The sequence below is a fragment of the Falco punctatus genome (genome assembly GCF_963210335.1).
Source record: "Falco punctatus genome assembly, chromosome: 13".
Lineage (NCBI taxonomy): Eukaryota > Metazoa > Chordata > Aves > Falconiformes > Falconidae > Falco > Falco punctatus.
Window position 1 is genome coordinate 5,269,634 of NC_137593.1, and position 26,764 is coordinate 5,296,397.

General features: G+C 44.0%; 1 protein-coding gene across 2 annotated transcripts in view; it reads left to right on the forward strand.

Moving 5' to 3' along the window:
• LOC308072425 (uncharacterized protein) overlaps positions 1-26,764 on the forward strand; it is a 222,514-nt gene that overhangs the window by 161,778 nt on the left and 33,972 nt on the right. For both annotated transcript variants that reach the window (XM_080409251.1, XM_080409250.1), the window contains 14 exons: positions 134-268; positions 1,279-1,413; positions 1,861-1,986; positions 3,016-3,147; positions 4,125-4,253; positions 5,855-5,986; positions 9,050-9,178; positions 15,095-15,223; positions 19,949-20,077; positions 22,214-22,342; positions 22,889-23,014; positions 24,089-24,217; positions 24,393-24,521; positions 25,639-25,770. In XM_080409251.1, the coding sequence (XP_080265377.1) occupies positions 134-268; positions 1,279-1,413; positions 1,861-1,986; positions 3,016-3,147; positions 4,125-4,253; positions 5,855-5,986; positions 9,050-9,178; positions 15,095-15,223; positions 19,949-20,077; positions 22,214-22,342; positions 22,889-23,014; positions 24,089-24,217; positions 24,393-24,521; positions 25,639-25,770 (1,821 nt within the window). The remainder of the gene's footprint in view (positions 1-133; positions 269-1,278; positions 1,414-1,860; positions 1,987-3,015; positions 3,148-4,124; positions 4,254-5,854; positions 5,987-9,049; positions 9,179-15,094; positions 15,224-19,948; positions 20,078-22,213; positions 22,343-22,888; positions 23,015-24,088; positions 24,218-24,392; positions 24,522-25,638; positions 25,771-26,764) is intronic.

Here is a 26,764-nt window from a genome sequence, read left to right on the forward strand (position 1 = left end):
GAATGTGGATGTATTTGCTGAAAGTAAAATGAATGTTTTGCTTTTTGCAGCAGTTGCATTCTGCAGCAGTGTGCAATTTCAAATAACTCATGCATAATTACAGAGCTAATGATTCCTTTTCATCTGGCTGCAGCCTGTCCCAGGTGGGCCTTTGGAGCTGGCTGCTCGGAGGAGTGTCAGTGCGTGAAAGAGCACACGCTGGAATGCAACGCGAGGAACGGGACTTGCACCTGCAAGCCTGGTTATCACGGCAAAAAGTGTCAGAAAGGTACACTAGAAAGCCAGATTCCCTATGTTTGCTTATTCCTTTGTCCTAGCATTACTTCGCATTCTTCCTCCCATCTGCTTTGTTTGGTGGCTGCTTGCTGCTAATATATTGTTATTCTACTAATTATTTTGTCTGATTTTTCATTTGGCAAACACCATGAGTACCTTCTATCACAGGGCTTACAGGGACATTAAGGGGAATAAATTTTATGATTGCAGGAGTTTTAGCCTGATCAAATGACTACAGAAATCTAGAAACTGAATTCTAATACAACCCTAAATAATGATGGTTGTGGGAGTTTTCACTTTTGTTCTTCCCTTTTTCCACACAGACAGTAAATAAGTGGCAAAACATATGTTTCATGGCTGTGGGGTTATTTGTAAACAGTTTCAGTAATGCGACTTTTCCTTCAGATTTGCAGGTCTTTGAATTCAACTTAGTCTTTGTAGTTTTTGGGGTGTAGTTCAAAGAGAATTGTATTCCACATTCATGTTTGCATGTCTCAGTAGCCCTCTCCAGACAGTAATAGAGTAATGCAATAAAGATTCTCCCTTCAGATTCCTCTCTGGGCAGGCAGAAACGTGTCAGATTTATGGCACTAGTTCTAGGGGGTTTGGTGGAGAATAATAGTGATGATATTTAATATTTTTAGCATTCGTGACATGCTCAGTTCTGAGGGAGAGCATCCCTCGCCTGGCACTGGCTTTGCACCAAGGCAGAGAGCAGCAGAAGGTACAGACAGATAAGAAGAGTAATTCTGTAATGGCTGTAATTGTATATATCCTTAAGTATTCTGCCACTCTGTTTCTGGGTTGTATTTAAGCAGTAACCTCTTTGAAATGTCCATGCAAGTGTTTAATAAGTATTTACACTTCATTATCGGCACTGCTAATACGTACATTATAATACATTTTCTGCAAGTTTCTGCCAAATTGTTTTCTGACTTTTGTTCAGTTTTCTTAACTCTTCCTTTTTCTTCTAAGTATTCTGTAACTACTTGCATTTTCCAGAGTGCACGCCTGGCTTTTATGGGGCTGGTTGCAAACTGAGGTGCAGCTGTCCTAGTGATGTTTTGTGTGATCATGAGACAGGAGTCTGCAAACATCCATGTCCACCTGGGTTTCATGGAGAAAAATGCCGTTTATGTAGGTACTCACTGCATGTTTTGCTGGGAGGTACACTTTGGATGGGAAAACTTACTCAGGAAACTTATGTTCAGATACAGAAGTTGCAAATCAAAATGTACAGTTGTTGTTGATATGAGTTGGCAGATCCCCACTGAAACCAAACTGATATTTGGAGCCCAGGAACTGCTGTGTCACTCTGCTTGCAAAGGTCAAGGCAAGAGGCTGAGACCAGTTACTAAAACTAGCATTTGTTCAGGTAACTATAATTCTTTTTAGAGCTTCAGGCACAGATTTTCTAGAGCTCCGCTGAAATTAATGACAAACACCGGTTGCTGAGATGCTGATGCTGAGATTGATCACATCATACCGGCACAGCTCAGTTTAAAATCACGAGTGGTGGTGCCTCCCTAATGTCTTCAACATGCTGCCTCAGGCTAACCGTGTCTTTGGGTTTCTTTTGACCAGCTTGTCAGCCTGGGAGCTTCGGGGCAAACTGCAGGCAGAGGTGCAGCTGTGGAGAAGCACCATGCAACCCAAAGACGGGGCAGTGTATTTGCCCTACTGGGAAGACTGGTGCTATGTGTGAGCAAGGTGTGTAAGACATGGGACTAGGGTAGTGAGTGTCTTACTCTGGAAGACGTGGTAAGAAGTGGAATTATTCCGTTTGCCACCAAAAAACTGCTGCAATGCAATATGCTTCACTTGCAGAAGGGGTAAAGGATAAGTCTTGCTACAGAACATATGACATCCACATGTGGGATTGCTTGTAAAAAACAGAGCATGGTTCAGTCACCCTGACCTGTCTCTCTGGTCCAATTAATGGTGATTTGTATGAGGGGCTGCGTTTATGCTAGTTGGGCAGAGCTTGGGACTGTGCTGCCATATGCACACAATGTGCCCCAGGAGCTGTTGAAGGGCCTTGGCCAAAGAAGCTGGGGTGGAACCAGCAAGCAAAGGACCTGGAAGAGAGGAAGGAATTAAAAAGGAGAGCATTATTGTGAGTAACTAAGTAAAGGGATGAAAAAAGTCTCGGGGACACTGCCCTACCAAAGGGCCGTGGGACACCCCTCTACCACTTGCAGAGCTCTGGCTATTGTGTGCTGAGGAGCATCTGCTCTGTGTGGAGCCAGGTTGTGGCTCACTGCGCCACAGAGCAGGAACCTGATGAGAGATGGAGGTGTATGGAGACCTGGGCTTGCACCCAGTCCCTCAGGACTGTATGACCATCCTGACCCCCACTCAGCCCAGCAAAAACACAATAGCAGCCCTCTCCTCCTGCATCTATCTGCAGGTTACTGCCCTCTGGAGATTTCCTTTGCTGAGTGCAATAATTAATTTTTCAGATAAGTCCTGACATTACAGATGTACCATTGGTGGAAGCTGGGAGAGAGCCTTTGGGTCTCTCTGTAGATGTGTTCTCGCATGCTGCAGCACAGAGGCGTTGACTCTTTCAGAAGGTTTACTGTGACAGTGCTGTAGATCTGTGGGGATAATATAACCATCCTTTATCCAGCTTAGATTTGTCATTGGTTTTAAATTCTCAAAGGTAACGGTAGAAATCTGTAACTGCCTTGGAACAGAAAATGGCACTGGGGATATCTCATGTGCTTTTTTCCCTAGATTGCCCAGCTGGCCGGTGGGGACCAGACTGCCAGTCCTCCTGTGAGCCCTGTGCCAACGGGGGACAGTGCAACAGAGAAACGGGAGCCTGTGACTGTCCCCCTGGCTACACGGGGCCATCCTGCTCTGCACGTAAGTCCTCATATCGGCTTTCCCCATGAAAAGAAAGTCAGTTTGAAAATTTAGATTATGGCTTGTTTCCTGCCTTCTTGCTGTTTCATGAGATGCTTGTTACATTAGACAAACTGCTCCAAGATAAAGCACTCTTCAGCTTCAGAAATTCCCCAAGTTGGATTTTATATTACTTACTTACTAAAGGGAGATTACAGATAAATGCAGATGACCAGCTAAAGTGCATCCCAAATGTTATCATTAGACCCAATTCCTGGCAATATGTACTTAGAAATACACTGCATCCCAAATGTTATCATTAGACCTAATTCCTGGCAATATGTACTTAGAAATAAAATGTTTAATAGCCACAATACTTGCATTATAATCCTGGTTGCAATATAATCCTGGTCTGCAAAGAGGTGCTGACCCGTTGGCCCATATGGCATCACTCGGGTTATGGTTGCAGCAACGCTCCTTGATGTATATAATTTAAGATTAAATAACAGTGAGGACGAAGGAGTAGTATCGGTGCTATCTCTGCAGATCCCCTGAGACCATGGGAATATGCTCAAGCAACTGCTCTGCGCTACTGTGGCACGGCTTGTTATCCAGCCTCTGTGTGCTGAAAGCTGCTTGAGTAGGGCTGTCGTGCTGGCATAGAGAGGCTCCGAGCGCTGCTTCCTGCAAGACCTCAGCAGTGGCACATTTTTTCTCCTTGTTTTGACAAATGTTTGCTCAGCCATCATTTTCCTTCTCTGACTGATTCTGATGTGCAGAAGTACCCAAAAGTCACTCGAGCTATTCCTGCTTTCCAGGACTCAGCGCCAGACACCTCATATACAAATTACAGATGTTTCTTTCATTTTGCAATTTTGATTTCTGGATTCCGCTAATGCATGTTTTAGGGGGCAAGCTGTTGCTGTCTTGTTTGAAAAGATCAGACTATGCCTGAGTTATTACCTAGGTGAAATTGCAGTCTGTTCATCTGTTTCCAGCCTGCCCTGATGGTTACTATGGACAAAATTGCCTGCTGTTATGCAGCTGTAGCAGCAGTGCTCAGTGTCACCATGTCACTGGAGAGTGTACGTGTCCCCCCGGCTGGACCGGCCACGACTGCAAACACCGTAAGTCAAATGCATATTTGCTCCACAGGGCACACTGTATCTCCCAGGGACTTGGGCAAATGTAAGAACCAGCTCTGTTTGTTCTTAGTCTATTACAGTTTTTTTAAAATACTTTTGCTAATCTTATTGCTTCTGAAATTGTGTGTTTACGGGTTTGCACAGCCTGGGTGGTTATAATCCTTAATTATCTAGGTTCAAAGTATTGAAATAGATGGCTGATGAAGCGCAAAGTATTGATATAAGCTCTTATTTCAACACTATGGATCCCTTTGCCCAATACCATCTGTCCTGTCAGCATTTTGACTGACAGTTTTGTTTTTCATTTTCAGCGCAGATTAGTTTCAAGATTAATTCTCAATTTTTCATTTTGTTTAGGGGAGATTTATTCAACAAGTGAGTGGCATGTACAGTTGTGTGTCTTAAGGTCACTTCTTAACTTGTGAATATAAATGTTAGGAGAAATTCTGTTCTCTGGAATAGCAGAGCATCCTTCTGTTGACTTGAGCATTGTTCTCCATACTGATGGCAGTGTAAGAGTGCAGATTTGCCCTTTTTGGATAGCACCATATAAATGTTAAGCCATCCTGCTTCATTCTGTCTTTTTCCTGTTTTGTGTGTTTTCTGCTTGATTCATTATGATCCTTCTTGCAAAAAGCCAACAGAACACAAACCTGTTTCTAAGCTTGGTCTGAAACACATAAAATCATATAAATTAATTGCCAGTGTTGGCAGCAATGAGTTTTGGACCTGGCTTCTCAGGCTTGGTACTGAAGAAAACTCTGGGAAAATCTGAAGTTTCCACCAATATGGGTATTTTAAAAATCAAATCAGTTGGTAACATATAGAGCAATTTAGATAGCTTTCCACAACTCTCTTAGCTGTCTAAAGAATTAAGAGACCATGGCCAAAAAAGCTTTTGTTTCTCTTCAGGATAAGATATGGGAAAAGTTGTCCTGTAGAGATGTCTCAGGCAGGCAGCTCTTCCAACTGTTGCAGCCCAGGCATGAATCAGATGCCCAACTCCAGAACCAGGTTTCTGTTGCCCTAATTGGCACTTTCATCTTTATCCTAACAAGAAAGGAAGGAGATGTTGTGGTACGTTGTAATCACGTCAGTGTTACGTGATATTTAGAATGAAAGCAGGAAGTTGCTTTAACAAAGGTAGTGAGGTTTCTCTGTCTGTGTCCATGTTGCATTTCCCAGTATTTTGAGGAAAATGTGAAGGCTGCTCACAAACCTGTCTTGTTTTACCCATTAGCTATTCTGGTTATGCAGAGTTTTGCTAATGAGTCAATAGCTGGTATTTTATTTTCATGAAATTACTTGTTTGTGACTGTGGATTGATTGGTATGGATTCACTACGAATGATTAGTTTTAGGTGGATGACATAATATCTGCCTACTTTCAGCTGAAATAAATCAGCAAAAATTGTATTTCTTTCCATTGGTTTGTGCCCCACGCTGCAGCTGAGAGTCCCGTCCAGTGCTCCTGTATCTTAAGGGGCCATTTTGCATCTTTTCTGTTCTCTCATTTAGATGTAAAAGAATCCTTCGGGTGAGCTCCAAGTTGATTCTCAATGTAAATACCATTTTACATTGCAGCCTGCAATAGTGGCCATTGGGGACAGAGCTGTGAAAACACGTGTGTCTGCAATAACAGCGACGGTAGCTGTGATCCAATCACTGGCTCCTGCTTCTGTGAGCCGGGATTCACTGGGAGACACTGTGAACGGAGTAAGTTGCCACTTTGTCAAAACAGAGAATTTGCAAAAACCGAGCAGCGGAAATTGTGATTTTTCTGCTAATTCCCTGCAGGAAGACCTCCAGGCTGTATTGCCTCCGGTCTGCCCAGCGCGTCACAGGGCTCTCGGGTTTCATCGGGGTTAGATGGTTTCCCTAATCTGGATTCCAGAAAAGTTATTTTCAGACTTGTTTTGGACTCAGCAGCTATTTTTAATGTTAAGACTTCGTGTGAGTGATAGGATTGATGTGTGTTTGGCTTGTGGCATAAAAGTTTCCATATCGGTTTTATTTATTCAGTTTTATGTCTGCACTACTTCTTCATAAATCTTTTTTTTAAGGCCAGGCATATAGAAGTGCTTCACATGTACATAACAGAAGAAATATCAGGAAGATTTAGGGTTCTCTATTAACATCAAAAATACGCAACGGTCTTACCAGAGGCCCATATTCTCCACTAATCTGTCTCTTAACAGAGGTCAATAGCAGATGCCTTAAGAGGATAAAAACAGGCATATAGATAATTCCTGATATGTTTCCCCAGGTCTGATCAATTTGTCACTCAGGAGCTTCTTGAGACAGAAGCAATATCTCTATATTTAATACAACTTGATTTTTTTTTCCAATTAATGTGCCCATTTCCTTTTTGATTCCATGCGAACATTTGGTATCCACTTCATCTTCTGGCAGTAAGTTGCATAGTTAAGTTGCTATTATTATTATTGATTATATTGATGTTGTTAAATAAAATAAATATTTTATCTATTAGTTTAACAACCTTACAGTGGCACAGATGTAGCTATCAGAGTCTCAGTAGTGTAGGCAGAATTAACTGCTGGTGTCACACAGAAATGTCAAAGCAATTAATCTGAAACAGTGACCTAAGACAAAAACCCTGGAAAGTTGATCTTACAGCTCTTGTTGCTGTTGGCTTAGAGGGAATGGAAGGACAGTTAGTTGGGAAGACCAGCTCCCAGAGAAAGAGCTGCCAACTCCACTTCTCTTTCGCTCTTGACCTCTCTCAAAACAGCATCTCTGCAGAGAGAAAGTAGCCAAATAGCTGGTTGTAATCTCTTCTGGCAAGGTAATCAGTGAAGCCACTGTGGCTGACAAAACATCTTGCAACCCCTAATGTTCTGTCTATGGGTTTTCTGGTTTATTGAGTCTGCTTTGTACCCCACTTCAACTGTGTGTGTATAAAAAAAATGCATATATGTATGTATAAAAAACGCACATAAATATGTGTGTGTGTGTGCATGTGTACAAGATTATGAAAGCCATAATACTTTCCTAAACATTTTATGCTGCCTTGGAGGTGAGATCTTTACTGTCCCTGGGGAGCTCCTCTGCTCTTGAGGCATCTCTAGCCTCTTGCTGCAGGTCAGGCTCTTTCCCTTTGCGGCTTTGCAGGCAGCTCAGGTTCTCCGGCGGGATGGATGTATCTCGGCATGCATTGCAGCAGCCTGTGCCGGCTCGAGCAGGGGGAAGATTCTCTGTGATGTGGACTGCAAAATCATTTGTGAAGTGCACTGACCTGTTGCCGTCACCTTGAAAGTGTCAGCTCCAGGCTAAACACCGCAGGTTTGAAGAAAGCTCAGCTGAGAGTCCCACACCTATTGCTGCACTGGAATGCTATTTTACTCACATAGATTCTCTGGAGACTGACTGAAATTTCAAGTGAAAAGTAAATGCTGAACAGGATCAAGCTTTTAAGGCACAAGTGCACTTCTGTGTATTTACTCGTTAAAGTAGTGTAGGAGGCATGATGCACAATGAGCTGCAGCTTTGGGAATAGGAGGTGATACAAACGGGATTTTGTACCGGTTCAAGCCTGGGGTGAATTTCACCTCTAAGTGCAAAAAATGCATTCAAACTCCTCCACATTTAAACAACAGCCCATTTTCCAACACAGATGATTGAAAGCAAGGAAGTACTTAAGCCACCTTGCTATCCTTCCGTCTGCCATCCCGACCTACAGGCTCTGTAGGAGACGCAGGGGTTGGCTCTAGCTAACTGTCACTGAGCTGCAGGAGCAGTGGAATTCACACCAGCTCTGATCAGTGCCCACCTACGGCAGCAACACCGAACCCACCCCTTTAGTCCAGACACAGAGTTGTCTTTGAGGATCCTTGTTGTTTTCTGTTCTCTGTGATTCTTTCAGATTGCCAGAAAATCACTTATGTTGACGTAAATGTTCAAATCATACACTTTTAAAAGAAATCTGGCAATAACCTATGTAACTTATTTAAAGGGGAGTTCACAAGACCTTCCAACATGAGTAGAGGCCCTGCAATATTGTGTTTAGCCAAGTATATCTTTGTATTTCAGCCTGTCCAAAATATGAATTAGGCAACTGGCCCTATTCTTAATTGATTTTCTTATAATCCTGGAAGAAATGACTTTCGTTCTCAAGCGTTGTTTTCTTTCTTCTGATAGTGAGTACCATGCAAATCTTCTAAAACTCCTTACATTAACTGCTGTGGAAATGCATTTGTTAATCTGTCCCCCAGATGCAATGTTTTCGCTTGAATTCTTCAAAGCAGAGCTTGAAAGTAGAGTATACAGCAATCAGTTAGGAGCTTTCTGAAGGAAGCCACCGCATTTCATATTTTCTCCAGCTTTCTGGGGAAAGAATATTTGCAGGAAACCAGAGGATAGGGTCTCGAAAGGAGGCACAGAAGCCGGGAGCTTCCCCCCTCCTGCCTGATGAAGTCCCAGTGATGTGCATGTAAGCAACTCCAGACCAGCGTGCAAAGTGTCATCAAGCAGAACCTGTGAAGTCGCGGGCTTTGCAGCTATCAGATGATGTTAGTTTTCTGTGCAGAATTTAGTCTTTCAACAACCTGGTGTTTTTCTAAAATAGACCTTAATATAAACAGCCCAGCCTACCTGGGCCCCAAGGAGAACACTTAATCATATCAATATTAAGGCATTACCATTATGCCTCGATTCTTCTTTTGGAAATAGTAAGAATTCCCATGTATCTAAAAATTCCCCATTGATTCCCGAGCTGCTCCAGAATTAACCCATCATCTGGTTTTGATTCCTCTGCTGCAGGATGCCCCGCGGGAAGCTTTGGCCCGAGCTGTGAGTACAGCTGTCGGTGCCAGAATGGAGCTGCCTGCGACCACGTGAGCGGAGCCTGTACTTGCGCGGCGGGCTGGACCGGAACCTTCTGTGGAAGAGGTACTGCTGCTCCCTCTGGTCCCTTTCGGGTTTATGCAGACGGGCTGTTGTTATGCAGAGAGCTGGGTTTGCAGGTTACAGCACCAGATCTAAATAAACCATTGAACTTAACTGGAAGATGATACTGAAATGTGCATTTCCATCCTAACTCAGCAAAGTGTTTTGCTGGGTGCCTAACGTTTGGCACATGTTCTAACCTGATTAAAATTAGATACATGCTTAAGATTCCTGCTAGATCACGTTTTTTATGAAGACTCTCTTTTTAAGCAAAGTCTTACTATTTGAACACTGAGCAGAAAGATGCTTGTCCTGCCTTACACTTGCTTGTTCCTTGTGCCTCTCTGAAATATTTCAGAGAAAAACATGCATCTGTGCATCGCCCCAAAGGAGCTCTGTAAGAACAGGCATACTTTTAACTTTAATAAATCCAAGAGATCAATTTTCTATTACCTGATCATTTGATAAAGTGTTGGAAAAGTTGGACTGGATTCCTTAGATACGTTACTGCGAGTCAGTCTGTGGCATCGCCTAAGGCGGCTGCTGTCGTGCCGCACATTTGTGCGGGTCATAAAAAATACGATCCTGAATGCAACAGAAACAACACGTAGTCAGTCAGACATCGTGAAAGTTATGTAAGTGTAAATGATTGAAGAGTCTGCAAATGGTGATCATTAAACCAAAGTCACAATAATTTGGCTTAGAAAGCAGCTTTATCAGCCAGTTTACAAAGGCAGCGTTCGAGCTAGGACAGCGGGGAGCGGCGGCACTGGCAGGCAGCTGCTGCCCTCTGATGGGAAGGGAGCTGCTCCACAGCCCTCCAGTGGTGGAGCTAAGCGCCCCACTGAGGAGCTCAGATGCTGCCTGTTGTCTCCCTCTCATTCTTATCAGGAATTATTATACAAAATAAATACTCTTTTCAAGGTTCTGCTGCAAAGTGTGCCTTGTAATTCATGGTATCTCCACTATGTCCCTTTTTAAAATGATTTAGTTGAACTCTGTTTCCTTAAGTATATCCTTTTTATCATTTTTCTTTTTAATTGGAAAAGCAACTCGGTTATCCATGTTGTGGTGTAGGTCGGTTCATTCCAGCAGGAATCAAAATGGGGACAAAGAGGCTAAAAGTCCTTGGCCAAAGTAGGTGTGAGGAATATGGAGAAGCCTGAGTGATGTCTACTGGGGAAAAAAAATACAAGTCACAGCTTCCAAAGCAGTCACATTGGACGTTTTTATCTTCTTAAATTCCTGAAAGACGACTGTGGAGGGGAGAGTAGATTTTAGCGTTTACCATTCAAGAGACCCTATTTTCCACATGTTTTCTCTCAAGCAGGCAGGGTGTTTGCTCCGAGCTGACTTGTGTTACCTTCTCACATAGAAAGTTTCAGCCAGAATGGTTTGGCTGTGCCAAAAGACGAAGAGGGAGGAAACGTGTGGGTGGTTTGCCCTTGGTAGAACCTTCTTGGCACCTTTTCTCTGAGGAGCTGTAGCACTTCTGTTTTTAGTGACTCAGAGACTGGCAGGGTTTCCTTCTGGCAGGGATGTGCTTTTTGCCGTCCTCTTGGCAATCCACCCACGTTGGCCAAGCTCTGTGCCTTGCAGACAAGAATGTAGGGATTGAGACCCAACACAGCGGAGTTGCCTTGAACTTCTCACATACGGCTGATGCTTCATCCCATGGCTGGGAAGGACTTTTCCATCATCACAGAAATGTTGAAACTGAAACTTTTACAGCCTTGTGAGTTCAAAGTCCTAGGAGAAGACAGAACCTTACAAAATCTAACATTAAATAATAATTAATATTAATATCACCCATGCACAATGAGTATGTTTGAGCCCATAGTCATCACTTCTGGTATTTTGCATTGTGGCAGCATGAGGTCCAGATTCTAGCTGAAATTGCAGAAGTATCAAAATTTGCCTTTGGGTTTTTTTGGAATTGGTTTTCTTTCTTCAGGTGGCAAAAAGTACTGCTATTCCTTTTCATTAATTTACTGCCTTCGCTATGAAGTAAGGCTTCATAGGTTTACATGCCAGTCCCTGTTGCAAAACACCACTTCAGTGGCCATTTTCAAGTTCTGTATTTCCCACAAATTTCCATATTATCTTATTATTATTTATTAGCATTCTTAATGTAATTTTAGCCCTTGATGAGTCCCAACATTGGGCTTTTGTGTTATCTGTCTTTATGGTGAAGTTAACCAGGCTTATCCAGCTTTCTCTGCCTCTGTGGGTGTGCACTCACAACTCTAGAAAGCTCTTGGGGGATTTATGGCACTCTGGACACGCGACCCTGTATTTATTATTTTGAGCAGTCATATTACCAGCTGATGTGCTACAGTATCTTGACCGGTAACTGATGTTCATCCCCTGGCAAGACAGCCAACCCAAAGGAAAAGCACCATTGTGCTTGAATGTGTCATGGTGTTTGAGGCAGGAGCAATGCCTCGGTCATATTTCAATTTAACTGAATCAAGGCAAACCTTTTAATTCTCTGGACTTGAGTATTTTGGAGGTATGACCCAAGACCTTGTATGTGATTCAGTGTTCTCTGAAAAGAACATGAAGAGTGGTGGCTCAGAACATATTTGCAATAATCAGTGCAAATTGGTGTGTACCTGCATATACCTCCTGCCAGTAACACAGAAAACAGCCACAACCACATCATCCACCAGCACTGGACAGTTTCCAGGCTAACCAGTAGCAGGAGATGCTGTTGCTCCAGATTGCCATTTTGTGAGACCTTGCTGCGAATTACTCACTGAACTGAGCTGACTGAACTTCTGTGCCCTCAGCCACGTGTACTGCCAAGAGACCTCGCACTCTTCAAAGTACTTTTGTCTGTTCATCAGCATCTCAATTCTGCTTTACTCTGAGTCGGTTTGTCTGGTATCGTTCAGTCCTGCTGCTGCCTCTCCAGTAGCGGTGTGATCACGTATAATAATAATGGGTAAGAATAAAGCTATTGAGATATTTTCTGGAAAAAAAAAAAAAATTAGATATTTCTGAAGGTGGTAAATGCCTGCTCCACCTTTCAGCCCTGCTCAGTCCTTTGGAAAAATGAACCTTGTGAATCTTGTAACTCTTTCAAAAGAGTTGCAAAAGGAACAGGACTGTTTCAGTTTCAAAATAGCTAACATTTGCAAATAAGGCTGAAATACTTTCTCTATCTTGTTAAATCTTGATAACCTAAGTAGCATTATCCCCAGAAAAGTTGCCTACTGTATTGACCCGCTGCTGCAGGGCTTTGGTTTTAATGCACTTACAGCTAAACAGGCAAGTAAAAAGCAAAACCAAGCAAACAAAAAAAGCACACCACAATGAGAAAAACCCCAATGCCAACTCCAAAACCAATCTTTCTTGTAATAAATATATCAATGTTTACTCCAAATAAATATAACCATCCGACACGCAGGAATCCTGAGCCATGGGTTCCTAGTGTCAGGCAGGCCAGGTACCCCCCAGCAAACCCAAAAGGGGTCAAGACGTGCCTGTGTTCTCCGTCTGTGCCCACAGCTCTGTTACAGGTGCGCCATGCCATGCTGAGTGAGCTAAGCCACCCTGCCCTGCACCGGGATTGCTCTACTCCTGTTTGGGAAGGCAATTGTTATAATTGATTTAATTCTGATAATTGATTTAATTCTGTGAAGTGTGAAGAGCATCTGCTGCTCCCCCTTTGAAGGTTATGACTGTCTCCAGTGCACTGAAATTTGATTCAGTTTTGTTCCCTGCTGCTCTCTGCTATGTGTTGTGTGACCCAGGGCACATGTCCAGTTATGGGATCAGGCCAGTAGATGAATTATCCAGTTTGCTGCTTGATCTGGCTGAGTATCCCAAAATGCCACGCAATTAGCCCGCAAACTGGAGGCAGCAGAGTCTCTGACTTTTCCTACAGTATGTTTATTAATTGATGCATTAGTAACAGCAACACAGAGCCCTTGTGAAATGCAGCGCTCAGAGCTGGAATTTGAACCACTGTCTAAATCAGTGTTACCGCAGGACAGACTGACAGGGCTTCTCTTTGGGACTTCAGCAGTTAATCATTATCATATGATAGCCCAGCAAGATATCTGTTTTAATAAGATAAAAGGGAAAAATAAATATGGTGCATTTCTAGAAATAGCTGACAGCACTGTGTAGTCCCTTCATTAAACAAAGAAAAACTTTGTCAGCCTTTGAAGTCACCTAGGGTTAAGTAGAAGTCCTTTCTTGTATGCTCTGCCATACACGCTGCAGAAGCATAATAAATAAGGACATAAAGATTGAAACCACATGCTGATGTCTCCTCCTTACAACCTGATAACAGCTCTCTCCCCAGTGTGAACTGAGCAGAGGCTGATGGATGCATTATGGTTTTACATCAGTATGAGGCACTTTTCTGTTTTTCTGAGACGGAAAGCGGTGTAAGTCTGACATCTTTCTTATGCCAAAGAAGCCGCCGCAGTCTGGACAGCACGAAGGGAAGAGCAGCCTTTTCACTTGGAGTAGGTGAAACAATCGTATGTAGTTACAAGCTGAGAAGAGCTCTGAGAGTAGAAAAGCCAAAGCAGATGACATGGTGTGTTACGCCGCCGCGTTGCTGTCAGGAGGCCCAGGTTTCCCTGCACCTACGGATACTGAACTTCCCCGCCTTGTGAGCACAGAAGACAGCAGTGCTTTCTGCGAGAGGACTGAACTTACATTTGTGGAAGAGGCAGTATGAGCAGACTGGGACCAAGAGTCTTGGCGTAAAGAAGACACAGGGCAAGAAAAGGGACAGAAAAGTCTAACAGTGGAAGATGCATATGGATAACAGTGTTATTCTGACATGGTAGAGAGCTGTGAAGTTAGTGTGGAGGATTGCTGGGTAGTGTATACAATGGTCATCATCATAAGACTCTATTGGGAAGCCAGTCATTCGAATTTCATGGTAGAAGTATGAGGATATATTGAACAAGGTGGACAAAGAGCTAAATTTTATTGAATAACTGCTTATTTAATGAGCACCATCACTCCTGAGACTGAGTGATTCTGGGATTCTGTGGAAAGAATGACATACCAGTGTGTATCTACAGATTTATTATGATTTAGTATAACATAATTATACATGTACTTCTATAATCTAAAAACACACACATATATATGCAGACAGAAAGGTTAAAGTTGGGCTACATAGAGAATATTATTCCCAATTTCTTGTTTTTTAACTCTGCACGGCAGCTTCAATGTTCTTGTAATGCAGCATTTGGGGTGTGATGTGGCCCACTGACAAACACCAATGCCTTATTTTCACTGCTGTCAACACTGTGCAGATGTAAATTGGGTCCATGGGGCTGCTGTTCCTTATGTGTCCTAGATGGAAGTACGGAGTGCTTGGAGTTGTTTTGCTACATTTAATATGTCTTGGTTTTCTCTATTCGTTCTCTTTGCCAGGTTTTCATTTCAGCACTGAACTACAACACTGTGGCTTATGTTCACTGTTAAAAAATCTTTAGAGAAGTGTCAGAACGGTAAATGGGAGCGTAAGTTTTGCATTTCAAAAGGCAGCGAGATTATCAGGGATGGTCCTGTGGTCTTGCGTTAGACTGGATTATTTCCTTTTTCCTCTGTCAATTATGGAAGCGCAAGGACTGGCTTGTGTGAATCCAGATCCATGCGCTCTCCTGTTTTTTGGCTTTGCAGTATTCTCAGCCGTGTTTTTCTATGCAGACATCTGTTGCTTGTGTAAAATGGGTCACATTTTTCTGAGATGCACGTAGCAGAATTGTACAGGCTTAACCCTTGAAACAACTTTGGCTCTTAAGCATAGTCAGAGAGTGACGTGTGACAAACCATCCGTGAAAAGATGAGCAATGCCCCGTGTTTTTAGGTCTGCGAGCTAGAGTTTATACCAAAAAAAAGAAAGCAGGACCTCTGCTAAAAACAAATGTTTTACATTTTCAGCTTGTCCAGATGGATTCTTTGGGCTTGACTGCCACCAGGTGTGCAAGTGCAAGAATGCTGCTGGCTGTGACCACGTCCTGGGAACATGCCGCTGCCTCCCCGGCTGGCTGGGAGAGACCTGCGAGCAGCGTACGTACAGCCACCCTCACATCCCTGTGCCCAGATCCTTCCAGCCCTAACACGGGGTTCTTCTGGGAATGTAGGATGACCTGCCAGGGTATAATTTTAGATAGGTCACACTCTTTTCCAAAGATGCCAAAAAAGGGAACATTTTTTGGTAGCTGTGTAAATGATCAACTTTTTTTTTTTTTTTTTTTTTTTTAACAGCTGTTGGCACTTGTCAAATGTTATAAGCATCAGGGTTTTTTAAATAGCAGGGCTGTCTCCTAGCATATGATGAATCTCTGCTTTTTATTTTTGTGCGACATTAAGATGTGAAATGCAGTATCCCTGTTTCTGGTATATCTCACCTAATTATCAATCATACAGTGACATATTACAAATACACAAAGTGGAAAACTTAGAGCTGGGACTATTTTGTTATATCAGCATGACAAAATAGTTTTTTAACTAATTCTTAGAAATTCCTAGATTTTCACAAGTATATATTGCCCAACAGTCTTCAAGCTAGTAAGATTTTTCTGTATGTTGGTGTGTATGCATATATAAAATTGACTCTCCTGAGAAACTGTTTGCTAAATTTTATGGGAAATGAAACTTTTCTTTAGCTATGTGGCAGTATGCATGGAGATCGCTGAGCTTATTTGCAAAATTTAACAAATACGTTGGGGGGGGTTTAAGATTTTCAGGTTTTAGCCTCTCTGCTTCCTAGTTTCGCTTTAGGATGATGTCATGGTCTATACCTCCTTTTGAAAATATGACTGCCATCTGCAGGACTGTGTTGTAGAGCTGGGGTCCAAAGCATGTCCACAGGGAGCCCACTTACTGAGTTATCATTGAACACTTTCCTAAGACTTCTTTAATCCATAGGTTGCAGATTTCTGCAATAGAAAATTGATTTAATTCAGAAAACAGAGAGAAATATTACTTGTATTGAAACAATTCTATTTTCCAGCCACACACCATGTTATAATCAGCTTTGTTTGAGGGCTGTGCTGCTCTTCAAATATTTTCTTTCATTTGCCCCCACCACGCAACGCAACCTGTCTTCTGAAATGGCTTTTGCAAAATCCCCTGCTCTTTTGATTTACAGGAGGATCAATGCTGGTGAATCTTTTCATTTTTTCAATATTTCTGCAAACATCCCACTATTGCAGTCCTTTTTGCCTCCTTGTACCCCCCACCCATAGGAACACTTGGCTCTTCATCCCCCACCACCTGAAGATGGTGGTGGTGATACTCCCTTTTGGATGTAGGTTAATGAGCTGACCGTGAAATAAGTGCAGAGCCGGAGCCGTGTAGCCATACCGAAGAGCAGAAAAGGTGCTGCTGAACAGGTACAGTGTTTGCTTCTTGGCCGCAGCCCATTTTTACTGCTGAGCCACGGCATTAGCGATGTGTCACCTTGGCCCTTTGCCGCTCCTTAGACTGCATTAGGGATGGGAGGCTTTGTTACATATTTCATTAAATTCAATTAAGAAATGCATCTCTTTGTCAATGGCCTTCTGTGCCCCCCTCTACTCACATGAGAAAAAAACCCAACTATTTATTCTCTGGTGCTGCAGCCGGTAGAGCTTTATGCTGGGTTGATTTATTCCTTGTGCTGGTGAAGATGCAAAAGCCTCCGAGGTCTCCTTGGCCTGTAAGAGCAAGGTCAGTAAATGGTGCAAAGGGTAGCCTCCTTTTCTCTTGGCTAAACGATGAATCTTCATTTCGATTTTAAGACTGGAGCTCGGGCACGCCCCTCCAGAGCTGCTCGCAGTAGGGCAGCCATGGGTTGGAGATACCAGCCCACCACTCCCCATCCTTGTTGGGTGTTTAATATTCACCTTGCCAGTTCCTGGGACTTGCCAGCTCTAGCAGCTGGAAGGACAGCACTCGTGCTCAAGTAATCAGATTGCAGGCAGTGTGCTGGAGGATATTGAGGAATAATTTTGACATCATGGGATTTGAATTGATCTTAAGCTGGCCATGCAGTGCATTTTATACACTGCTATCTAATTACAGGCAATACGAACAGTAATGCCTTTTGTTGAAGCTGTCTAATGCTTTCCATTACAAGACCATGTTTTTCAATTGCTTGTAAATTAATTGTATTAATCTGGGATGAAATCTGCCAAGCAAGGTCTGCCTCAGCTTAAGCTTGTGTTTGATGATTATTATTTTTTTTTTAGTTTGGGGTTTGGTTTTTTTGAGTGTCCGCTTGAGATATCTTAGGTTTCTGAGAAAGAGGTTTAGGAAAAGTGTGTTACTTGTTTGATTTGGTTTTTTTTAATAAACTGTTTCATTGAGTGCTGTGATGCCTCAGTGGTACCAAAGCCAGGACTTAACATGTGGCACCTCTTTGTGCCAGAGGGGTAACCTTCCTACAACCATCAAAGTTGCCCAAATTTTGCTATCTCAAAAAAAAAATCCAAAAAAAACAACAAACAAACAAAAAAAAGAGCCAAATCCAACCAAACGCCACTCCAGCCTGCCAAAAAAAGCCTGCCAAAAAAACCCGCCACCAAACTGATTGTATTAATACTAAAACTGCCTCTTTTTGGAGCTGTTGGGGCTCAGCAGGGTCTTTGCAGAAGCAGTTCCTTGTGGTAAGAAAGAGACCACGCTGGTCTGCAAAATAAATGAGCACAGAAAGATCGGGTCTGTCAGAGTCTCCACTCAGGGTGCTGGTAACCAGGGGTCTGACATTTCACAGGGTGTAAGCACTTGATTTTGCAAATATCCTGTTCTTTTAAAGCCAAAGTTCAATTTTGGGGGAAATAATCCACAGGAGCTGCATGAAATCAAAGCTTCTGGACACCCTATAGAGTGTTAGCGTCCATCATTTCCCTGTGCTCCCTGATGCTTTTGATGGCTGTTGACTTCCAGTCTGGAAGAAAATCTCCAGTTTCATGTGTTCCTTACTCCTTACAAGTTCCTTACTTACATGCAAAAAAGGATTTTAAAGACTGCGAACAAAGAAATCCTCCTCTTACAGAGGAAAGGCACTGAGAGGAAAATTTTGAAGCAGGAAGTCTAATAATTTAAACCTTTCTATTGCTTCTTCCCTTTGCACTTGTCATGAAGAAAGGAGAAAAGGCCCGGGGATATTTGTACATTCAGTTGTGGAACTTCCTAAAATAGCTTTAATACATCGCTTGTTATCTTAATCTTCAGGAAAGTGCTTTGATAATCAGGACTGCCCTACCAAGAGGCTAAAAATGTTTGTATCCACCCAGTAGAATAAAAATTTCTTCTCCAGGAATTTCTGCTTTATTACCAGAATTTTCACTGGAAAAGTCTTTTGTCTTCTCGGTAAGCATAACAAGAGCTTTGCACGCACACGCCAAGAACCTCACACGAACCACTAGGAACAAGTCAGGGGACCTGGTTATGAGCTGCTTTTTCCTTTGGCTTGGTTACGATACAGTTCTGTTCTGTATTGTGGAAATATTTAGTTCTGCTCCCAAAACTGAGCCAGAGCTCTGTAGGATGGGCTGAACTTTTAACTTGGCAACCAAGCCTCATTTGCAGAACAAACTTTAACTGTGATGGGACTGAGCTCCTGCACTTTCTTGTGGTTTCAGTGTGGATGGGGTCCAAGCGATGACAAAAATGAGCACTGTTGAAAAGCAGTCCTGAGAGAAATGGTGTCTGTGAGAACTGCCTTGGGAAGCTGGAAGTCCTCAGATGGGAAGAAAAGGGCTGAGAATGGGTCAGATGCTGTCAACCAAGTTCACCCCTGAGGTCAAGGTGGTTTCATGCCTCCTTTTGGTCCCCAGGGACGTTTCCTCCCACTGCGCTGCATCTTGTTCTGCACACTGACACCCTCAAAGGCCTAGAGGTTTTGGTGAAAAATCATTGTTTGTGTCTGATCCTGGAAGATGTCCTGAACTTGCTGAATGTGACATTCTTCTGGATCATGGATCAGGGCTTTTTTTGCCTCTCCGATGCTTGCCAGCAGCGCTGCAGGGATGAGAGGCTCTGACAGCTTCATACAAGTGAAGGAGAGCCTCTGCAAGGCAGGCACAAAAACTGTGCAAGGAGGCTATCCAACTTCTTCAACTCATTTTGTATTTTTTGGGTGATATCTGAAGAAAACAGGGCAGCAGTACTGTGTGTTTTCCAGCCGTTAAAGCTATCCAAATCTCCAGTGCAATGGAGACTTACAGGAGTTTTATCACTACCATTTTTCATAGGCAGCTGCGCTGAAAATGGAGCTGCAGCAAGTGTACGTTTGCGAGATGGCTGCGTTAAGTTTTCACCTGGGAGCCAGCTGCTTAACTGAATGCATTGAAAATATCACCCCTCTCTGACCAAAGAATGAGACTCTGGGTGAGCGAAGGCATCCAGCTGTGAAAAATGAACACTGAAAACAATGAAGTTGTCAGTTCTCTTACCAGGATGCAAATAAATACCCAGGCTGTCAAGCTGGCGGTTCTGCTGGACCATTAGTTTAGCACAAAGACATTCCGCAGGGCAGGGGATGACAGCTGATCCATCACCCGAGCGATCCTGCCCTTTGATAAAAACCTCTTCAGAATGTGCTATGATACATATTTTTAAGCCACGTTATTTAGTGTCAAGCATGGTTAATATACAGACTTAGACACCCTTATGATGTGGAAAAGCGTGTTGTTGGAAGCCACTTCCAAACTAATTTCCTTCGTGCTGGGTTGTGGCTCAGGTTTGCTGTGTCCGATGCCACCTTTGATGCTTCTTGATGGGTTTTTTGGACTTCTCTCGTTGCAGCCTGCCAGGGGGACAGCTACGGGCCAGGCTGCAGCCACGCTTGTCACTGTCACAACGGAGCGCTCTGTCATCACATCACCGGGACGTGCCTTTGTAGCCCAGGGTGGAAAGGAGCCACCTGCCAAGAGGGTAAAGTTGGAAATCCAAGGGGAAAAGAAAATTTCTGCTCAGGGGGATTCATTGATATTTTAATTATCAGCTCATTGCCCTGTGTTGTCACTGGTTTTATATCCGCACAGTGATGTGAATCAGTCCATTACGTAAATCTGTGACACTATGTTGTAGGAGCTCAGTGTGCATGGGGCAGGGAGGGTTGAAACAGAGTCATAAACTGAAAGAGAGCTGATTTTGAAGGCTGATTAAGAGAGAAAAGGTCCACAAAATCCCCAGTTATGACACTGAAATAAAACTCTGTTTCTTTTCTATGGCCTGCTCTACCATCCTGTGCCCAACTGATCCTCATCATTACCGTATGCTGTCCCAGACAGACATAGGCTAAATCCAGAACATGTGAAAGGCCTTGGGACTTCCAGCCTTGGCAATTGGGCTGATACGTTTGACTCAAGCACAAGCCCAACTCCAAGTAGCCTTAAAAAAAGAGGCTGGCAAAGAAAGACTGCGCTAAGACTTATGTCACACATCCTAACCCCCTGCACCCAAGCCTCCAGAAAAAGTCTGTCCATCCCCGTTGCAGAAGGCTCCCTTTTCTGTGCCTCTGCCATGAGGTACATGACACCATAAACAGTGCCACAGAGCTGGGGATGCTGCTGCAGGTGCTCCTGATTGAGCTGGGCTTTGGAGTCAGCACCTCCACGCAAGCAGCAGCTGCTCTTCAGCGAACCGAGAGGACGGCTGGGGAGAGGGGGTGGAAGCTGGCAGGGTAGAGGAATATGTCATTTAAGTGGGTCCTCCTTTAAAAGCTAACAGGAAGAGCCCTTTCAATGAAGGAATAAAATATTGGGAAAGCACCAAATTTTTCTTGATTACATGTGTGACACAACCTAAAATTTTCTGGTTTCTGTGAAGACCTCAAATACAAAACCAAAGCAAAAGTTAAGCCGTTCTCAAATATGAAGACATTGTCAAACATTCCCTTTCTATTTAATGATATGCTGGGGGATTTCTTTTCTCTTTGGAAGTAAGGAGGTGTAGACCAAGTGTACAAGGCTGGGTGAGCCATCCTCTGGTGACTGCTCTTGCAGAGTGAGAACTTTTTACTGTTATGTAAGATGTTAACATCTTACAAAGGTACCACTCTAGCACATGATGGAGGTATTTTTTGTGTCAAAAAAAAATAGGTTCTATCCATAGGAACTGATTGTGATGGGAATTAATAAACTTGCTTAATTAAAATTAGGTCAACTGTGAAATGTCGTCAGCCAGCTGTGGGTAGCAGGATCACTTAGAAAAGGAATTGTGATTTTAAGAGGACTGTACAAAGAAAACCTAAAACCAGGCAATTCAGTAGCTCCTTGAGTCTCACCAGCTTTCTCAGCACAAAGAGATGTTTTGGGCCCCTCGCTACAAGAGGGATGCTGCGGTGCTGGGGCACGTCTGGATATGGGCAACAGAGCTGGGGAAGGGGCTGGGGCACCAGTCTGGTGGGTGGGAGCTGGGGGGGTTCAGCCTGGAGAAAAGGGGCCCAGGGGGGATCTTACTGCTCTCTACAGCTGCCTGGAAGGAGGTTGTAATAAGGTGGGGGTCAGTCTCTTCTCTCAGGTAACTAGCAACAGAGCAAGAGGAAAGAGCCTCAAGCTGCACCAGGGGAGGTTTAGGTTGGGTATTAGGAAAAATTTCTTCATGGAAAGGGTGGTCGAGCATTGGCACAGGCTGCCCAGGGAGGTGGTGCAATCACTATCCCTGGAGGAGTTTAAAAAAACCACGTAGATGTGGTGCTTAGGGACATGGCTTAGTGGTGGGCTCGGCAGTGCTGGGTTAGTGGTTGGACTTGATGATCTCTAAGGTCCTTTCCAACCTAAATGATTCTATGGTTCTGTGGGTTTTGTAGGTGCAAACAGCAAATCTCAAGGTTATTTGGTGGGTCATAGCAAATTCCCTTCATCACCTGTTTTGTTCCCAGACCAGTTTTACACTGGTCTGTGTAATTCCATCAGTCGTGGCCCATTTGTACTCTTCTGTACCTCCCGCCGTATCTCCATGATCACCAGGGCAAGAAGGGGTGTAAGCTGGGAGAGGTTGTGTTTAACCTGCCTCCTTCTCCTGCACTTCTTAACGGAGGGCTTTTGTCCTACCTCCTCTCCGCAGCCTGTCCTCCCGGATGGTATGGTGCAAACTGCCTACAGCGCTGTGTCTGCCATGGCCAAGCAACGTGTGACCGTGTGACAGGCGAGTGCCTCTGTCCCCAGGGTTGGACTGGGATAGCGTGTGAGTTGGGTGAGTATCATCACATCCTCCCCTCCTCTAGCACCTCATTTCAGTCACTTTGCAAGGAAATCCAGTACTGTTGAGGTGTGGTTTGAGACAGTCCAGAAAAAGAAAGAGAGGAGGGGCAAGAGGGCTGGAGAGCACCAGGTGTGGAGAGGCTGAAAAAATTCAGATTATTTGGCCAGAGACTAAAGCTGAGGGGAGATACGGTGTGGGCACGCGGACATACCATGGTGCTAGAAACTGGCTGCACGGAGAAGAGAAATAAGCTATTCTCTGTCCCTTGGGAACAAGGAAGATGTGTAGTAAACTCCATTTGATGAGAAAAAAAACAATAAAAGAAATTCTCCAAGAGGAAAATAATGTGTTTCTAGAGAATTTTGTCAAGGGAGGCTTAAAAATCTCCCTCACTGCAGTTTTTAGGACCAGCTTAGGTGGCTCACCATATTTCAGAGTCCTCAGTGTGTTCTTCTGGGAGCCCCTCCAGCCTGCTCTGCTCCACCCCCACCCCCCACCCCCACCCCCCCCCCATCAGTCTCCCCCATCTCATTTCAGAGTGTGGGGATGGGAGGTACGGAGAGGGCTGTCAGCAGAACTGCAGCTGCCACCATGGTGTTTGTGACCAGCGCTCGGGGAAATGCATCTGCCGCGCTGGCTGGACTGGGGACAACTGTGATGCTGGTAAGGGAAGTTCCTTCTGCAGATGCTTTTTTTTAACATCCTTTTCTGCAATCAGCCATTTCCCTCCACAACGTGAAGTCCATTTCCATTTTGTATCTTACTTTTCCAGTGTTCCATAGGCCAAAAAGAAATAATGCCAGTGTCGGTGCTCACCATGTGTCTCAGGAGCCCTGCAGGCAGGTCTCTGCCCAACCACAAATATATGCCCTTGTCCAAATCATTTTATTTCCTCCTACTTTTGTTCCCTGCCTGCGAAGAAAATGAAGGTTATTACTCTACCTCACGGGTACAAGCAAGAACATATAAAAAGGAGCGAGTTGTAGGAAGGGTTTGCCAGATCAGCCATATGCTGCTGCACCTCTGAGGGTCATTGAGAGGTGCTCAGCAAACTGAGCTGTAATGGTTCAGCTTGTATCGATCTTGCATGTGGTCCAAATTGCTCAGATTTGACATAGCTGTCTGGCATGTTTAGAGCCATGTAAATCCCTGAAATAGAAATCTTGTAAGCAGTAGGTATCAGCTGACTTGAAACGTGCTTTCAGTTTGGCCACTGAGGTGCTGTGATTTTTGCAAGCCACAAGAAATTTTCTGATGTCTCCTGAGGTGCTGAGGATTCACAAAGCCTCAGCCACCAGTGTGAGCTGTAAAGTCTTTGCAGTGCCCACCTTCCTTTTCTTCAGGCCTTGCTTCCTCTTTGATCGCTTTGCCGAGACCTGTGAGGTCGGAAACAGTACATGGACACAACGTATTTTCTCTGTTCAAACTCCTGTCACTTTGTCTGTGTGTGATTGTGTATGTAAAAGTGAGTGGCATCACCATCTCTGTAGGCATCACCTGGATTTGTACTCTAGACTATGACTAAGTCATTGCAAACATTCATGTGTGGAGTCATTAATAGCCAACACTAAATGCTTTTAGTATTTTTAATATATTATTTCAAAGATATTTTCTGGGCGTTCAGTCTTCTAAGTATACATCGCCATGTGCACGAACAACAATATTGGCTCGTTTGCCAGCGACGGATGCTCTCCGGGCAGCGGGAGGAACTGTTGCTCTCTCTGCTTCTCCTCGCAGTCTGCCCCCCGGGACTGTTTGGCAAGCAGTGCGAGGAGCACTGTGACTGCGTACACGCCTTGTCCTGCCACCACCAAACTGGAGCGTGTCACTGTGAAAAGGGATGGCGAGGGAGGCACTGTGACAAACGTGAGTGTCTGCTGGGCATTACGACAGGAGGTCAATGTCGGTGCGTACATTCCTCCCAGATCTAGAGCTGAGGACAGCTCGCGGGGATGGGGGGTAGCTGGAGGGGGGGTAGCTTTGCAGCATCGTGCCTGGCCCCTGCCTTGTACCCTAACAAGGATGGTTTGCATCGTTGCAGCTTGCTTGCCCGGCCGCTACGGCGTGGGCTGTGCCCAGCGATGCCGGTGTCCCGTGGGTACCCCCTGCCATTCCCTGACGGGCGCCTGCGGCTGTCCTCCAGGATTCACCGGCTACGGCTGTGAGAAAAGTAAGTTTGTTATAAGAATGCAAATACTTCCCTTGTAAATTAAGAAATTAATTTCTTAAAGAAAAACTTGATGATATAATGCCTGAAGAGGGAGGAGGCAGCAACCTCGCAGCAGTGGAGATGGACCAGGGCTGCTTGTCACTCGCCTAAGTGGTTTGGCTGGCTCTGACCTCCGTGCCTGGCACAGTCTGGGCTGGCGGCGTTTGCCCTCTCTCTGTTTGCAGCTCCCAGGCTGGCAGGGAGCAGCTGGGGCTAAACTGGATCAAAACTGACTGAGGAGGTGCCAGCAGAGCCCGGCTCCTGCCCGTGGCCATTGCTGTGCCGTGGGTAAGGCAGCAGCTCTGCTTTCTGCTGGCCTTGTCCCCGTGAGGGACCATCTATTCCTGCTGTCGGAGCTCGTGGAAATGTCATTATCTGGTTTTTCGTCAGTGTTGAGTTTGGCTGTCTGGAGCTGTCTTTGAAAGCAGGTTTGTTCTGTGACCGCAGCTGCATAATTTTGACTTTGTTCTTCCTTACAATGCTTCGCCTGAGCAGCGCTCAAGCAAAAAGAAAAAAAAAACAACCAAAACAAATAAAAAAAAAAGAATTAAAAGAATTGACATTGGTGTCCCATATCCTCCACTAAAGGACTCTAAATCCTGACCCACAACCAGGGCAACTTAATGGAAGTGAGATGTAAGAATTAGACGTGGGAAGTCCAAAACCTGTAGGCAATGTGGCTGTCAACAGGCAAAATGAAACCCGTGAAGATGCTGGGGCTACAGCAGCTTTGCAAGTTTAAACTCCCCGCAAAAGGTAGAATGTCTTTATCCAATGTCTGGTCCCTTGTGAATTACACTGTTATTTTAGTCAATTTTACCTGACATTTCCCTATGATTTTTTCTAGTGACAAGAAAATTGTATCTGGCTCTTGACAGTTGGGCACAAATTGACTGAACGAAACAAAATCAAGCAGTGAAGTAACCCCCAAGTAAATGTAATAAATCCAAAGTCCCGGAGGAGAGCGTCGTTCTGTAGGCAGGGATTTTATTTAATAAATTTGAGCTCGCTCTTTGTTTGAGTGTTATATTTACCAAGACAAATTTAATTTATTGGTTTACATTTCCTCTTCCCCAAGCTTGTCCACCGGGCACGTATGGTAAGAACTGTAACCGAGTATGTCAGTGCTCTGCTGAGAATGAGGAATGTCACCCGGTGACCGGCGACTGTGCGTGCCGCCCGGGGTACTTCGGGGCCCGCTGCCACCTCCGTGAGTATCTTTGTGGGATGCCCAGGACTGAGTTACACAGCAGCATGTGCTGGCACTTGGAGTTCATCTGTGCCAGTATATTCAGCGCTGACTGAGAGAAAGAAAGCATAGTTTGTGTTAATTTACAATAATCAAAATACCTGTTAAAAAAAAAGAAAGACTCATTTACTAGCTAAATTATTTTCAATTTCATGCCATGCTGAAGGATATCACTATCATCCTCTGCATTTACACCTCTCCTCTGCAGCTACACCTGCAGCTCTTTCATTTTCCAATACCTAGGCCAAAACACTTCCCAAAATCTCTGTGTGCTCAAGTGAGGACAAATGGTTATTGCAAAACAACAAGCTGCAATTGGCAGTAAATCTAAGGGATTCATAAAGTCACTTGAGTTGTAGGACCTTCTGAGGAACAATCAAATTAAACAAATTGTTACTCTAGATTGAAAAATGGTGACTAGTGTGGAGGACAAAATGCCAATTGGCCAAGCACTCCATCATAAAAAATATTCCCAGATCCACATGCCTTAGGCTGGTTTTTTAGGACATCTGTAAAGTTGGTTTCTGGTGGAATGTGGCAATTGATAAGAAACATATACCTACATATCCAATAAAGGAGACAGTCAATTACCTTTTTATTTACAACTTTAATTTTGTTTTTACTTCATGGCTTGTAATGGTCTCGGGTTTTTGTTGTGGGTTTGTTTGGTTGTTTTTTTTAAAAAAAAAAAAAAAAAAAGCTGTAGTCTTTCAAGCTTAGTCTTGTTCTCTTTGGTGAACACTGATTTTCCTTTCGTAGGAATCCAGCGCGGCGCTCTCTTTGGTTCACTTGCTTTTTTTGGGTGACAATTTCGACATAAAGGCCAGCTGCAATATATGCAGCTCTAGTAAGGGTTAAACCTGTGCTTTGTTCCTAGAGTAGAAATAGGAAAGAGCCTCATTTTAGAGATGGGCATTTGTATTACTGTCATGTCATCACAAGTTATTCTTTAAAA